This window comes from Macaca mulatta, chromosome 20 (genome assembly GCF_049350105.2).
Source record: "Macaca mulatta isolate MMU2019108-1 chromosome 20, T2T-MMU8v2.0, whole genome shotgun sequence".
In the NCBI taxonomy this organism is placed as follows: Eukaryota; Metazoa; Chordata; class Mammalia; order Primates; family Cercopithecidae; genus Macaca; species Macaca mulatta.
This window is the reverse complement of record NC_133425.1, coordinates 72,767,882-72,780,201: the sequence shown is the minus strand read 5'-3', so window position 1 is coordinate 72,780,201 and position 12,320 is coordinate 72,767,882. Positions and strand designations below refer to the sequence as shown.

General features: G+C 38.8%; 1 protein-coding gene across 3 annotated transcripts in view; it reads left to right on the top strand.

Annotated features, from left to right (window-relative positions):
* Nucleotides 1-12,320, top strand: part of ADAMTS18 (ADAM metallopeptidase with thrombospondin type 1 motif 18) — a 153,912-nt gene that overhangs the window by 61,372 nt on the left and 80,220 nt on the right. For 2 of the 3 annotated variants that reach the window (XM_028840641.2, XM_077986921.1), the window contains exons 4-7: nt 6,527-6,813; nt 9,906-10,099; nt 10,405-10,488; nt 12,056-12,215. In XM_028840641.2, the coding sequence (XP_028696474.2) occupies nt 6,552-6,813; nt 9,906-10,099; nt 10,405-10,488; nt 12,056-12,215 (700 nt within the window). In that variant the 5' untranslated portion in view covers nt 6,527-6,551. The remainder of the gene's footprint in view (nt 1-6,526; nt 6,814-9,905; nt 10,100-10,404; nt 10,489-12,055; nt 12,216-12,320) is intronic. The other variant, XM_077986920.1, reaches the window with a different exon arrangement.

The window sequence follows — 12,320 nt, the reverse complement described above, 5'->3', positions numbered from 1 at the left end:
TGTAGGGGCACAATCTCAGCGCACTGCAATCTCTGCCTACTGGGCTCAAGCGATTCTCTTGCCTCAGCCTCCTGAGTAGCTGGGATTACAGGCACCCGCCACCACGCCGGGCTAATTTTCGTATTTTTAGTAGAGGTGAGGTTTCACTATGTTGGCCAGTCTGGTCTGTAACTCCTGACTTCTAGTGATCTTCACTCCTTGGCCTCCTCGAAGTGCTGGGATTACAGGTGTGAGCCACCACGCCCTGCCTTGAGAAACAAACATTTACTAGCTGATAACACGTGGCATGCATCAGGGATACTAAGGTGGCCCCTGCTGTCACAGAGTGTGCAATAAAACTGCATAGGAGAGAGAGTGGGGAGAGGGTTGCGTTTTGTTTGTTTCCTTATTGAAGATAGATATAAAGTCAGTTAACTATGGCCTGAGATTATTTGGAAGTGAGAGAGGATAATTTTCTTTATGTTATAGGTTTTTTGGGAACAGATGGTATTTGGTTACATAAATAAGTTCTTTAGTGGTGATTTGTGAGATTTTGGTGCACCCGTCACCACCTGAGCAGTATACACGGTACCCAATTTGTACACTTTTATCCCTCACCTCCACTCCTACCCTTTCCCCCAAGTCTTCATAATCCGTTATGTTATTCTTATGCCTTTGCATGAAAGGGAGTAACTTTCTTTGTTTTCTTTTCTTTTTTCTTTTTTTTTTTTTTTGATACTGGGTCTTGCTCTGCCACCCAGGCTGGAGTGCAGTGGTGCAATCTCGGCTTGCTGCAACCTCCGCCTCCCGGGTTCAAGCAATTGTCCTGCCTCAGCCTCCCAAGTAGCTGGGAGTATACGCCTGGCTAATTTTTGTATTTTTAGTAGAGATGGGGTTTCACCATGTTAGCCAGGATGGTCTCATTCTCCTGACCTTGTGATCCACCCGCCTCAGCCTCCCAAAGTGCTGGGATTAGAGGCATGAGCCACTGCGCCCGGCTGAGAGGATAATTTTCAGTAGGGTCATGAGTACAGCTTCTCTGAGAAGACGGTGTTTAAATTGAGACATCAGCCATGAGCACCAGAAAGCCAAGTGAATTGATAGGAGAAGACTGTAGGGGAAAGAAAAAAAATGTGTGAAAATGCCATTTAGTATCAAAGAACTTCTTAGGTTCAAAAAGTGAAAGCAGCATCCTGTTTAGAATGGTGTGAGAAGAGAAAGAGAGCACAGATAAAGCTGGCAGGTTCTGCAGGGAGTTGATGATGCAGAGATTAGTGGGCCAGGAATTTGTGATTAATACCAGAGTAAATGGAAGAAGTTGATTTGTGCTGGATGAGGACTCTGGCTGATGTTGGGAGACCCTACTGGATAGGACAGGTGGAATTTGGGACGTTAATAGAATGTGTCCAAATAAGAGATGCGAGCGTCTACCAGAATGACCTGTGCTAGATCTGGAAGGGTGGGCTTCTCTGAGGTATATCCTAAAGATATAATGGAAAGGATTTCTAGGGTTGTGAGATTTTACTTATCTTGCATATTGATTCTCTTGTCCCATAATATCCGTAAGGCCATGAATGTGAACCATTTCGCTTACTTGTTGTGTACCACTCTTGTTGATGGCAATGCCTAGAACAAGACCAGGACTCAGGTGCCCAACGTGTGCTTGTGAATGAAGACTCTGTCTTTGAGTTCAGGCTCTAGACATCATATCGATGCCACAGCTCCTAAGATGACTATCCCATGTTACCACAAATTATAAGATTTCATGATTTTAATGGCTGGATAGTATTTCATTGTGTCTATATACCACATTTTCTTTATTTGTTTGTTGATAGACACTTAGATTGATTCTGTGTCTTGGCTATTGTGACTAGTGCTGCAATAAACATTGGAGTGCAGATATCTCTTCAACATACTGAGTTCAGTTCCTTTGAATAAATACGCAGTAGTGGGATTGCTGGATGATATGGTAGAACTATATTTAATTTTTTGAAGGAACCTTCATACCATTTTCCATAACCGCTATACTAATTTACATTCCTGCCCACAGTGTGTGACAGTTCCTTTTTCTCCACATCCATGCTAGCATTTATTTTTTTGTCATTTTGATAATAGTTATTCTAATTGGGGTGAGGTAGTATCTCATATGGTTTTGATTGGCATTTCCGTGATAATTACTGATGTTGAGCATTTTTTTCATATACCCCTGTTGGCCATATGTATGTCTTTTGAGAAGTATTTATTGAGGTTTTTTGGCCATCTTAAAAATCAGATCATTATTGTTATTTTTTGCTGATGAATTGTTTGAATTCCTTATATATTCTGGATATTAACCCTTATCAGATTCGTAGTTTACAGATATTTTCTCCAATTCTGTGGGCTGTCTCTTTAGTCTATTGGTTGTTTCCTTTGTTGTACAGAGGCTTTTTAGTTTGATATAATTCCATTTCTCTATTTTTGCTTTTGTTGCCTGTGCTTTTGAGTTTGTCTCCAAAATATCCTTGCCCAGACCTATGTCATGAAGTATTTTCCCTATGTTTTCTTCTAGTAATTTCAGATCTCTTACTTAAGTCTTTAATCCACTTTGAGTTGATTTTGACATATGGTGAGATGTAAGAGTCAAGTTTTGTTCTTCTGTATATGAATATCCAGTTTTTCCAGCATTATTTGTTGAAGAGACTGTCCTTTCCCCACTGTATGTTTTTAATGCCTTTGTTAAAAATCAATTGGCTGTAGATGAGTAGAATTATTTCAGGGTTCTCTTCTGTTCTGTTGTTCTATGTGTCTGTTTTATTCCTACACCATGTTGTTTTGATTACTGTAGCTTTCTAGTATATTTTAAAGTTGAGTAATGTGATGTTTCCAGCTGTGTTCTTTTTCGCTCAAGATTGCACTGGTTCTTCTGGGTCTTTTTGTGGTTCCATATGAATGTTAGGATTGTGTTTTATTTTTTATTTTATTTATTTATTTTTTTTTATTAAGACAGGGTCTTGCTCTGTCACCAGACTGGAGTGCAGTAGAATGATTTCGGCTCACTGCAGCCTCTACCTTTCAGACTCAAGCAATCCTCCCACCTCACCCTTCCAAGAAGCTGGGACCACAGGCATGCACCACCACACCTGGCTAATATATTTGTAGTTTTTGTAGAGACAGGGTCTCACTGTGTTGCCCAGGCTGGTCTCAAATTCCAAAGTGCTGGGATTATAGGCATAAGCCACTGTATCCAGCCTTGTATAAACATTTAAAAAATATTCTTTCAATCCATGAACACAGAATATCTTCATATTTATTTGGATCCTCTTAATTTCTTTCATCAATGTTGTATAGTTTTCATTGTAGAGATCTTCTCCTTGGTTAAATTTATTTCTAGATCATATATATATATGTATGTATGTATGTATGTATGTATGTATGTATGTATGTATTTGGTAGTTATTGTAAATGAGATTGTTTTCTTGATTTTCTTTGAGACAGTTTTGCTTTTACTGCCCAGGCTGGAGTGCAATGGCACCAACTCTGCTCACTGCAACCTCCACCTCCTGAGTTCAAGTGATTCTCCTGCCTCAGCCTCCCCAGCAGTTGGGACTACAGATGCCCACCATAACGCCCGGCTAATTTTTGTATTTTTAGTAGAGACAGGGTTTTACCATGTTGGCCAGGCTGATCTCAAACTCTTGACCGCAAGTGATCCACCCACCTTGGCCCTCCCAAAGTGCTGGGATTACAGTTGTGAGCCACTGCACCTGGGCACTTTCTTGATTTCTTTTTCAAAAAACTCAAGGTTGGCATATAGAAATGCTACTGATTTTTTGTGTTGATTTTTGCATCCTACAACTCTACTGTATTCCTCTATTCTAATAGTTTTTTGACGGTTTCTTTACGGTTTTCTCTTTATAAGATCATGTTATCTGAAAACAGGGACAATTTGGCTTCCTCCTTTCTAAATTGAATGCCCTTTATTTCCTTCTCTTGCCTTATTGCTCTACCCAGGACTTCCAGTACTATGTAGAATAGGAGCAGTGAAAGTGGGCATCTTTGTCTCGTTCTAGATCTTAGAGGAAAGGCTTTCTTTCAACTTTTCCCCATTCTGTAGGATGTTAGCTGGGAATCTGTCATAGATGGCTTTTGTTGTGTTGAGATGCACTTTTTCTATACCTAATTTGTTGAGAGTTTTTTTTATCATGAAGAGATGTTAAATTTTATCAAATGCATTTTTTGCCTCTATTAAAATTATGTTTTTCAATGTTGATTCCGTTAATGTGATACATCATGTTTGTTGATCAATGTATACTAAACTGTTTTTGAAACCCTGAGATGAATTCCACTTGATCATGGTGAATGATCTGTTTAATGTGCTGTTGAATTTGGTTTGCTAGTATTTTGTTGAGCATTTCCACATCTATTTTCAACAGGTATATTGGCCTGTAGCTTTCTTTTTACTTCTTGTCTGGTTTGGGTATTAGGGTAATGAGGACCATGTAGAATGAGTTTGGAAAACTACTCCCTCTTCAATTTTTTTTCAATAGTTTGCAAAGGATTGATATCAGTTCTTCCTTAAATTGGGTAGAAATCAGCAGGGAAGCCATCAGGCCCTGGGATTTTCTTTGATGGGAGACTTTTTATTACAGATTCAATTTCCTTAACTCATTATTTGTTTGTTCAGATTTTCTGTTTCTTCATGATTCAGTTTTGTTAGGCTGTATTTGTCCGAGATTTCTCTATTCTTTCTAAGTTTTCAAATTCATTGGCGTTAACCAACCTACGTAAAAAAATTAGATCCCCAAAATAACCCAACTTAATATTGCATCTCAAGGAATTTGAAAAATAACAACAAACTAAACCCAAAGTCAACTAAAGAAATAATAAAGATCCAAGCAGTAATAAATGAAATATAGACTGAAAAAAGAATGCGAAAGGTTCATGAAACAAAAAGTTGGTTTCTTGAAAAGATAAAATTGACAAACCTTTAGCTTAGATGAAGAAAAAAAAGAGAAGATTCAAATAAAATCAGAAATGAAAAAGGCGACATAACTGATACCACAGAAATACAAAGGATCCCATAAACATGTGAGGATATCAATAAAGCACAGACTTTGATCCAGCAGGTTTGGGGTGAGGCCCATGATTCTGAATGCCACAGGCTCCTGGGTGAGGCTGAAGCTACTGGTCTGCAGACCACAGTTTCCCCAGCAGGGTCTTGGGTATCAGGGAACTCTGATATCTGGAGAAGATAACTCTGATATCTAGAGAAGATAGAGTACAGCATTTGCTGAAAGAAAGACAAGAGTGCATCATGGTTGCAAAATCAGATATGAAGATATACACTGTGCCATCAACTTGGAAAGCAAAATTGTGATTGAATGGGCTTCCCAGGGTCTCCCCTTTCTTCTGGATTTGGTAAATATATCTCTTCATTATAGCAGCACCACTCATCAGATTCTCTAGACTCCCACTTAGAGATCATCACTCATGCCTTCCTTTGCGATCCTTGCTAGTTTTTTTGTTTTTTAATTGGTTTAGCAATTATGAATCAAGATAGGCTGGAAGTGGTGGCTCACACCTGTAATCTGAGCACTTTAGGAGGCTGAGGCAGGAGGATCGCTTGAACCCAGGACTTTGAGACCAGCCTGGGCAGCATAGAGAGACCCCATTTCTGAGTGTAGTGGTGTGTACCTGTAGTCCCAGCTATTCAGGAGGCGGAGGCAGGAGGATTGCTTGAGCTCAGTAGGTCAAGGCTACAGTGAGCCACGACAGTGCTATTGCACTCCAACCTAAGGGACAGAATGAAACCTAATCTAAAAAAAAAAAAGAAAAAAGAAAAAAAGAGAGAGAGAAAAGAAATCAAGTGTGAACCACTTCTTGAGAATGAGTAGGGGTGTTTTTATATTCATCACTCTATCCAGTGGTGAGCATGGCATCTGCCAGGTTATAAATGCAGATGTAGCAGGATGTGCATGGCTCAGCCCTTCAAGCACAAACATCAGAACTGACAGCCCAGTGGTTGTGAGCCCTGCCTCTGAAAGTAGAGAACTCTGGGTGCCTATGCTAGCTTTCCTACTTACTATCTTAGCTTCAGTTTTCTCCTTTGTAAATGGGGGTGATAATAATAGCAACTTGTCGGGCCAGGTGCGGTAGCTCATGCGTGTAGTCCCAGCACTTTGGGAGGCCAAGAGTTCAAAACCAGCCTGGGCCACATAGACCCTGTTTCTATAAGAAATATAAAAATTATCCGGCCATGGTGGCACGTGCCTGTAGTCTCAGTTACTTGGAAGGCTGAGCTGGGAGGATCACTTGAGCCTGGCAGGTCAAGGCTGCAGTGGGCCATGTTTGCACCACTGCTCTCTAGCCTGGGTTTTAAAGTGAGACCCTGTCTCAATAATAATAGCAACTTGTTGTAATGATGCAGATAAAAATGAGGCAATATGTGTGAAGCTTTTAGCTCCTGTGCCCACATACAGGAATTAGTCAGGAAATAGCTGTTGAAAACCAACCCTTGGCACAGGGAGGCATGGAATCATGACTATTTGCTTTGTGTTTGGCTTTTTAGTCAGGTTTAATAAGGACACGAAAAAATGAATTCCTCATCTCGCCGTTACCTCAGCTCCTGGCCCAGGAACACAACTACAGCTCCCCTGCGGGTCACCATCCTCATGTACTGTACAAAAGGACAGCAGAGGAGAAGGTCCAGCGGTACCGTGGCTACCCCAGCTCTGGCCAGAATTATCCTGGTTACTCCCCAAGTCACATTCCCCATGCATCTCAGAGTCAAGAGACAGAGTATCACCATCGAAGGTTGCAAAAGCAGCATTTTTGTGGACGACGCAAGAAATGTATGTAAGGAAACTTTTTCTTGTTCTGTTCTTATGTGGGCCTCGACGGGTTTTCCTGAGAGCTGTTGGGTGTACAAGCTTTGCAAGTCAAAATGGGCTACCCTGAGCATCTGTCTTGGCGTAGGACCAGTAATGATCTCTCTCAGGCAAATGCTGAATGATCAATTAATCTAGGTTAAACTAGGAAATATTTAGATATGGTTTCTCTTTTACTCTTTTAGTATCTCCTACTTTCATGCCATAGATCCCAATCTTATCTTGATTTCTGTGCTCCTAAGAAAAGTATCTAGATTTCCAATGACAAAAGAAATGAGAGGTAGATGTCTAGGTGTGATTGGATGTCTCTTTTGAAGACGTAAAGGAGAGACTTCCAGAAACAAGAATATTAGCATGTGAGGGAGGTAGCTGTGAAACACAGGTATCCTTGAGCATGGTTTGTGACCTTGGTACAACCTTCAGCTGTTTCCAGACCAGCGATGTCCAATAGAAATGTAACACAAGCCCTAAATACAATTTTACATTTTCTAATAGTCACAAGTTTTAAAAGTTTAAAAAAAGGGTAAATGAATTTTAATACCATTTTATTTAATGCAACATATACAAAATATTATCTCAACATGTAATCAGTATAACAAATGATTAGTGAGAGATTTACATTATTTTTTCCTAATAAGTTTTGGAAATCCAGTGTTTATTTTAAACGTACAGCACTTAAACCTGTCAATTCAGATGATAAATTTTTACTGGAAATACTTAATCTTCATTTAACTTGCATAAAATTAAGGTCAAAAAAGTAGATTTGCATACTCAAGTTGTTTGGGACATACTTAAAACATTTTCTTTTTTCTTGTTTTGCTTGTTTTTTGTTTTTTGTTTTTTTTTGAGACAGTTTCACTCTTTCGCCCAGGCTGGAGTGAAGTGGCGCAATCTCAGCTCACCGCAACCTCCATCCCCCAGGTTCAAGCAATTCTCCTGCCTCAGCCTCCCCACTAACTGGGATTATAGGCACATGCCACCATACCCAGCTAATTTTTGTGTTTTTAGTAGAGACAGGGTTTCTCCATGTTGGCTAGGCTGGTCTCAAACTCCTGACCTCAGGTGATCCACCTGCCTCAGCCTCCCGAAATGTTAGCATTACAGGCATGAGCCACTGAGCCTAGCCAAAAGACTTTTAATACCTGAATCAAGTATTGCTTTTTAAACTTTTAAATTCTTCTGTGGCTCAATAGCTACACGTGGAAAGTGGGTACCAAGTTGTATAGCATAGCTGGAAAAAGGTTATTCTCATGGAGAAGAGGAACTGGTATCACTAAGATATTAATCAGGCAGAATAATGAAAGAGTTTCTACCATTTTAACTGGTTTTTGAGTTTTTGGTATTATTGAAATATCCTCATTAAGGGGCATGTATAGAGTAATAATTTAACTTGTACTAATGATAGTAATAATGTTTATAGTGGTAAGACATGTTTGATATGAGACATCAAAGCAAATCTTTACAGCAACCTTATAAACAGGTGTCACCTGTTTTCATAGATAAGGAAACTGAGACTCAAGGTCACTGTGATCGTAAGTGGCCAACCTGAGTTTTTAAATTTAACTCTAAATCATTTGATCTTTGAATTTTACTCTGTAGAGAGCTAGTTTCACTGTTATGGCTGGACCGGTGTTACAGTACTAAAATATTTCCATACTAGTTAGTACACAGGTACTTCCCTGAACTTTCCAGATGCCATTTTTCTTCCCAGGAATGCGCGTAGTTGTTTCTATCCATTAACTAAAGGCATCATGTCTGGCCCAGCAGGCACTTCTAGGTCTCTGCTCAATGGCTATGGCCAGTATCCATTCTGTTAACTTGGTGTCCACACTTTACCAGTTATGAAAAGTGTTTAATACAGTTTTTAATATCACCCCCCGACTATGCTGTTTCCCCGATAACTAAGCCAATATCACATCAAAGAGTTCTTACTGACCACTTCTTATGTGCTATGTGAAAGTCTGTGTTGATGAAATGAGAGTTTCAGACATGAACAGTATTTTAGAGCTGTTTACATTTTATTTAGAAAATGTTGCATAAAGTTTTAGAGCTGTTTATATTTTGTTTAGAAAATAATGTATGAAGTGGTATATTTAATAAATTCATAAATAATAAATTTAGAGCCAAAGGATTAACACTATTTCTGCAGTTTTTGAGTAGAAAAATGAGCATTTTCTACTTTCAAAGTTTCTCCCCACAAAATTGATTTTTTGTTGATCTGTTCTACTAACTAGAATTATAGCTTGTTTTAGTTGTTGTTGTTTGAGGTGAAGTCTCACTCTGTCATCCAGAGACTGTATCTCAAAGGTAAATGCATAGGTGTGGTTGGGTGTTTCTTTTGAGGACATAAACGAGAGACTTCCTTATGGAGTGCAGTGGCGTGATCTTGGCTCACTGAGACCTCTACCTCCTGGGTTCAAGTGATCCTCCTGCCTCAGCCTCCCAAGTAGCTAGGATTACATGCATGCACCACCATGCCTGGCTAATTTTTGTAATTTTAGTAAAGACAGGGTTTCACCATGTTGGCCAGGCTGGTCTCAAACTCCTGACCTCAAGTGATCCACCCATCTTTGCCTCTGAAATTGCTGGGATTACGGGCGTGAGCCACCATGCCTGGCTTAGAGCTCTTTTCTTTTCTCTTTTCTTTTCTTTTCCTTTCTTTTCTTTTCTTTTTCTTTCATTTTTTTTAACTTTTTAGAGCATTTTTGAGTTACTGAATTCATCCATTATCCATTTATTTCTATCCACCTACCCATGTATCCATCCAACATCCATCCATGCACTCATCTACCCATCTATCCATCCACACATCCATCCATCCATCCTGTCCAGCCCATCCATCTACCCATCCGTGCATCCAAACATTTATTGAGTAGGTCCTTCTTGACCACATACTAGATGCAAGGCACCTGGGCAGGCACTGGCAGCATCACTTGTTAGTGGATTGGTGGAGTGTTGATTACATAGTTTCTCTTCTTCCCTTGTTTCAGTTTCTCTTTCAACAGGTCTTATCTAGATATTGTCTAATATCCCTTCCAAATGCTCTTATATTCATCATAGATGCTCCCAAGCCTCCCACAGAGGACACCTATCTAAGGTTTGATGAATATGGGAGCTCTGGGCGACCCAGGAGATCAGCTGGAAAATCACAAAAGGGCCTAAATGTGGAAACCCTTGTGGTGGCAGACAAGAAAATGGTGGAAAAGCATGGCAAGGGAAATGTCACCACGTACATTCTCACAGTAATGAACATGGTAAGGTGGGGTGTCACGAACCTTCTGGCTCTTTAAAGAAGATAAAAGTCATAGAATTCTCTTGCATGGGTTGAATAGCATATATATTAGGTTGGTGCATATGTAATTGTAGTTTCTGCCATTACTTTTAATAGCTACACATGTGGTTTTATTTTTTTTAAGTTGAGTTTTGAGGAAATTGTCTTTATATGTACATATATTGGTTAAAATTGAAGCCTGTGTACTTCAGTCAGTATGTCTGATTGATTTCCCCCATAAGGTTTTGAACATTTTGAGATTTTGTTTGACTTCCATTGTTCCAACAGGTTTCTGGCCTATTTAAAGATGGGACTATTGGAAGTGACATAAACGTGGTTGTGGTGAGCCTAATTCTTCTGGAACAAGAACCTGTAAGTGGCAAACTTCATTTATGTCTTCTTTCGGTCTGCCATTCAGAATACATTCCTTGAATACCTACTATGTTCACTAATCCATGTACTAGTCATTAGCTGCTTAAATTTGAAACTAGGCTGACTCTCCTCAAGGTACAATCTTAAAAGGTTGTGTAATCACATAATTAAACTAAAGCACCAGAAAAATATTTATATTTAAATGTATTTATATCATATGTGCATATATATACATAAATAATGGTACATAAAGTATTAAATATATAAATATATAATATAAATAAAAATATGAAACATAAATATGTTACATAAAAATATAAATGTTATGTAGGCTTCACAAAGAAGGTGAATTTGGTCATAGATTTAAGCATTAGCTAGATTTTGCAAGTTTGGTATGCTGAGTAATTGCTAGTAGATGCAGAAGGATATTTCAAAAATATACTGAAAATAAGACATCAGAAAATTATTGTAGTAAACCTACTGTCTCCCCAGTACCCTCTTAGGTAATACAGGGAATAAACAAGGGATATTTAGCTGCCCTTGAATTGATCACAGTGAGATGCAAGACACAAACATGGGGCAAATTTTGAAAACCGGAACATGTAATAAAGTGTTAAATTACATGGTACTCACTGCTTTGTAGTGTTTTGATGTTTAAACTCTGTTTCTCTGAGATAGTGATTACCATTCAAATGGGTATTTTTTAAGTCCCCCGAGGCTCGTCCTCTTCTTCTGTAACCCCAATAAAAAACATAAAAAGCAGGAAGACACAGACAAGACAAAAATTGATCTAATTGCCCAGCTGTGGAGAGCTACAGAAGTTAACAGCTTGTCAAATGGTTTTTGGAATTTTAGAAAGATAGGAAGGATGCGTGCTGATCAGGAGACACTTTTGTCTTTAGCCTACTAATAGGTTGCCCAAGGACACTGAAGCCAGCCACATCCTAATTAACTGATAATTAAAGATCTTGTCTGTCAGCTTTCAACTTGGCCAAGTCAATAGTTTCAACTAAGCAAACATTTGACAGATGATTATTTTAAGGGTAGGTCCTCTGTTATCTTTTGGAATCATATCATCATTTGTTTATTCACTCTGTGAATTTTCATTATATTGATTTTCATTATATTGATTGATTGACTATAACCTATGATGTGCCAGATGCTTTGCTGAGAATTTCAACATCTATGGAAATAATGATAAGGCTTTATGGAAAAGCCATTGAACTTCATCACCATTAATTTATTATCCTGTTTTAAAAGTTGTAACGGTTTTATAAAGGTAGTACCAGATGAGATGAACAAAGGTGTTCTAAGTGATGCCAGGTTATTTTTTGTAGAACTATAATCAATCATAAACCACACTAGAGAAACTTTGTAGTTGCTTTAAATATTGTGAGCATTTACCTAAAATAGATATTTTCCCGTCTCCTACCTTAGCTCAAGTGTTTTCCTCTAGTGATCTTTTTCCCTAGAAATAAGTTTCTGTGTTTGCCTGTACAAATGGAATGATTCAGCATTCTCATCTCTGTGACAAATTCACACTTTGATTTGTGTGGGTTTCCCATAGGGAGGATTATTGATCAACCATCATGCAGACCAGTCTCTGAATAGCTTTTGTCAATGGCAGTCTGCCCTCATTGGAAAGAATGGCAAGAGACATGATCATGCCATCTTACTCACGGGATTTGATATTTGTTCTTGGAAGAATGAACCATGTGACACTCTAGGTATGGTATGAACAGATCCTTCACACACACCTGTTAGCTGAAAACACAGTATGCAAACTTTCTATGGATGATGGATAGCCCTTATGTTCCTTAATCAAAAGACAT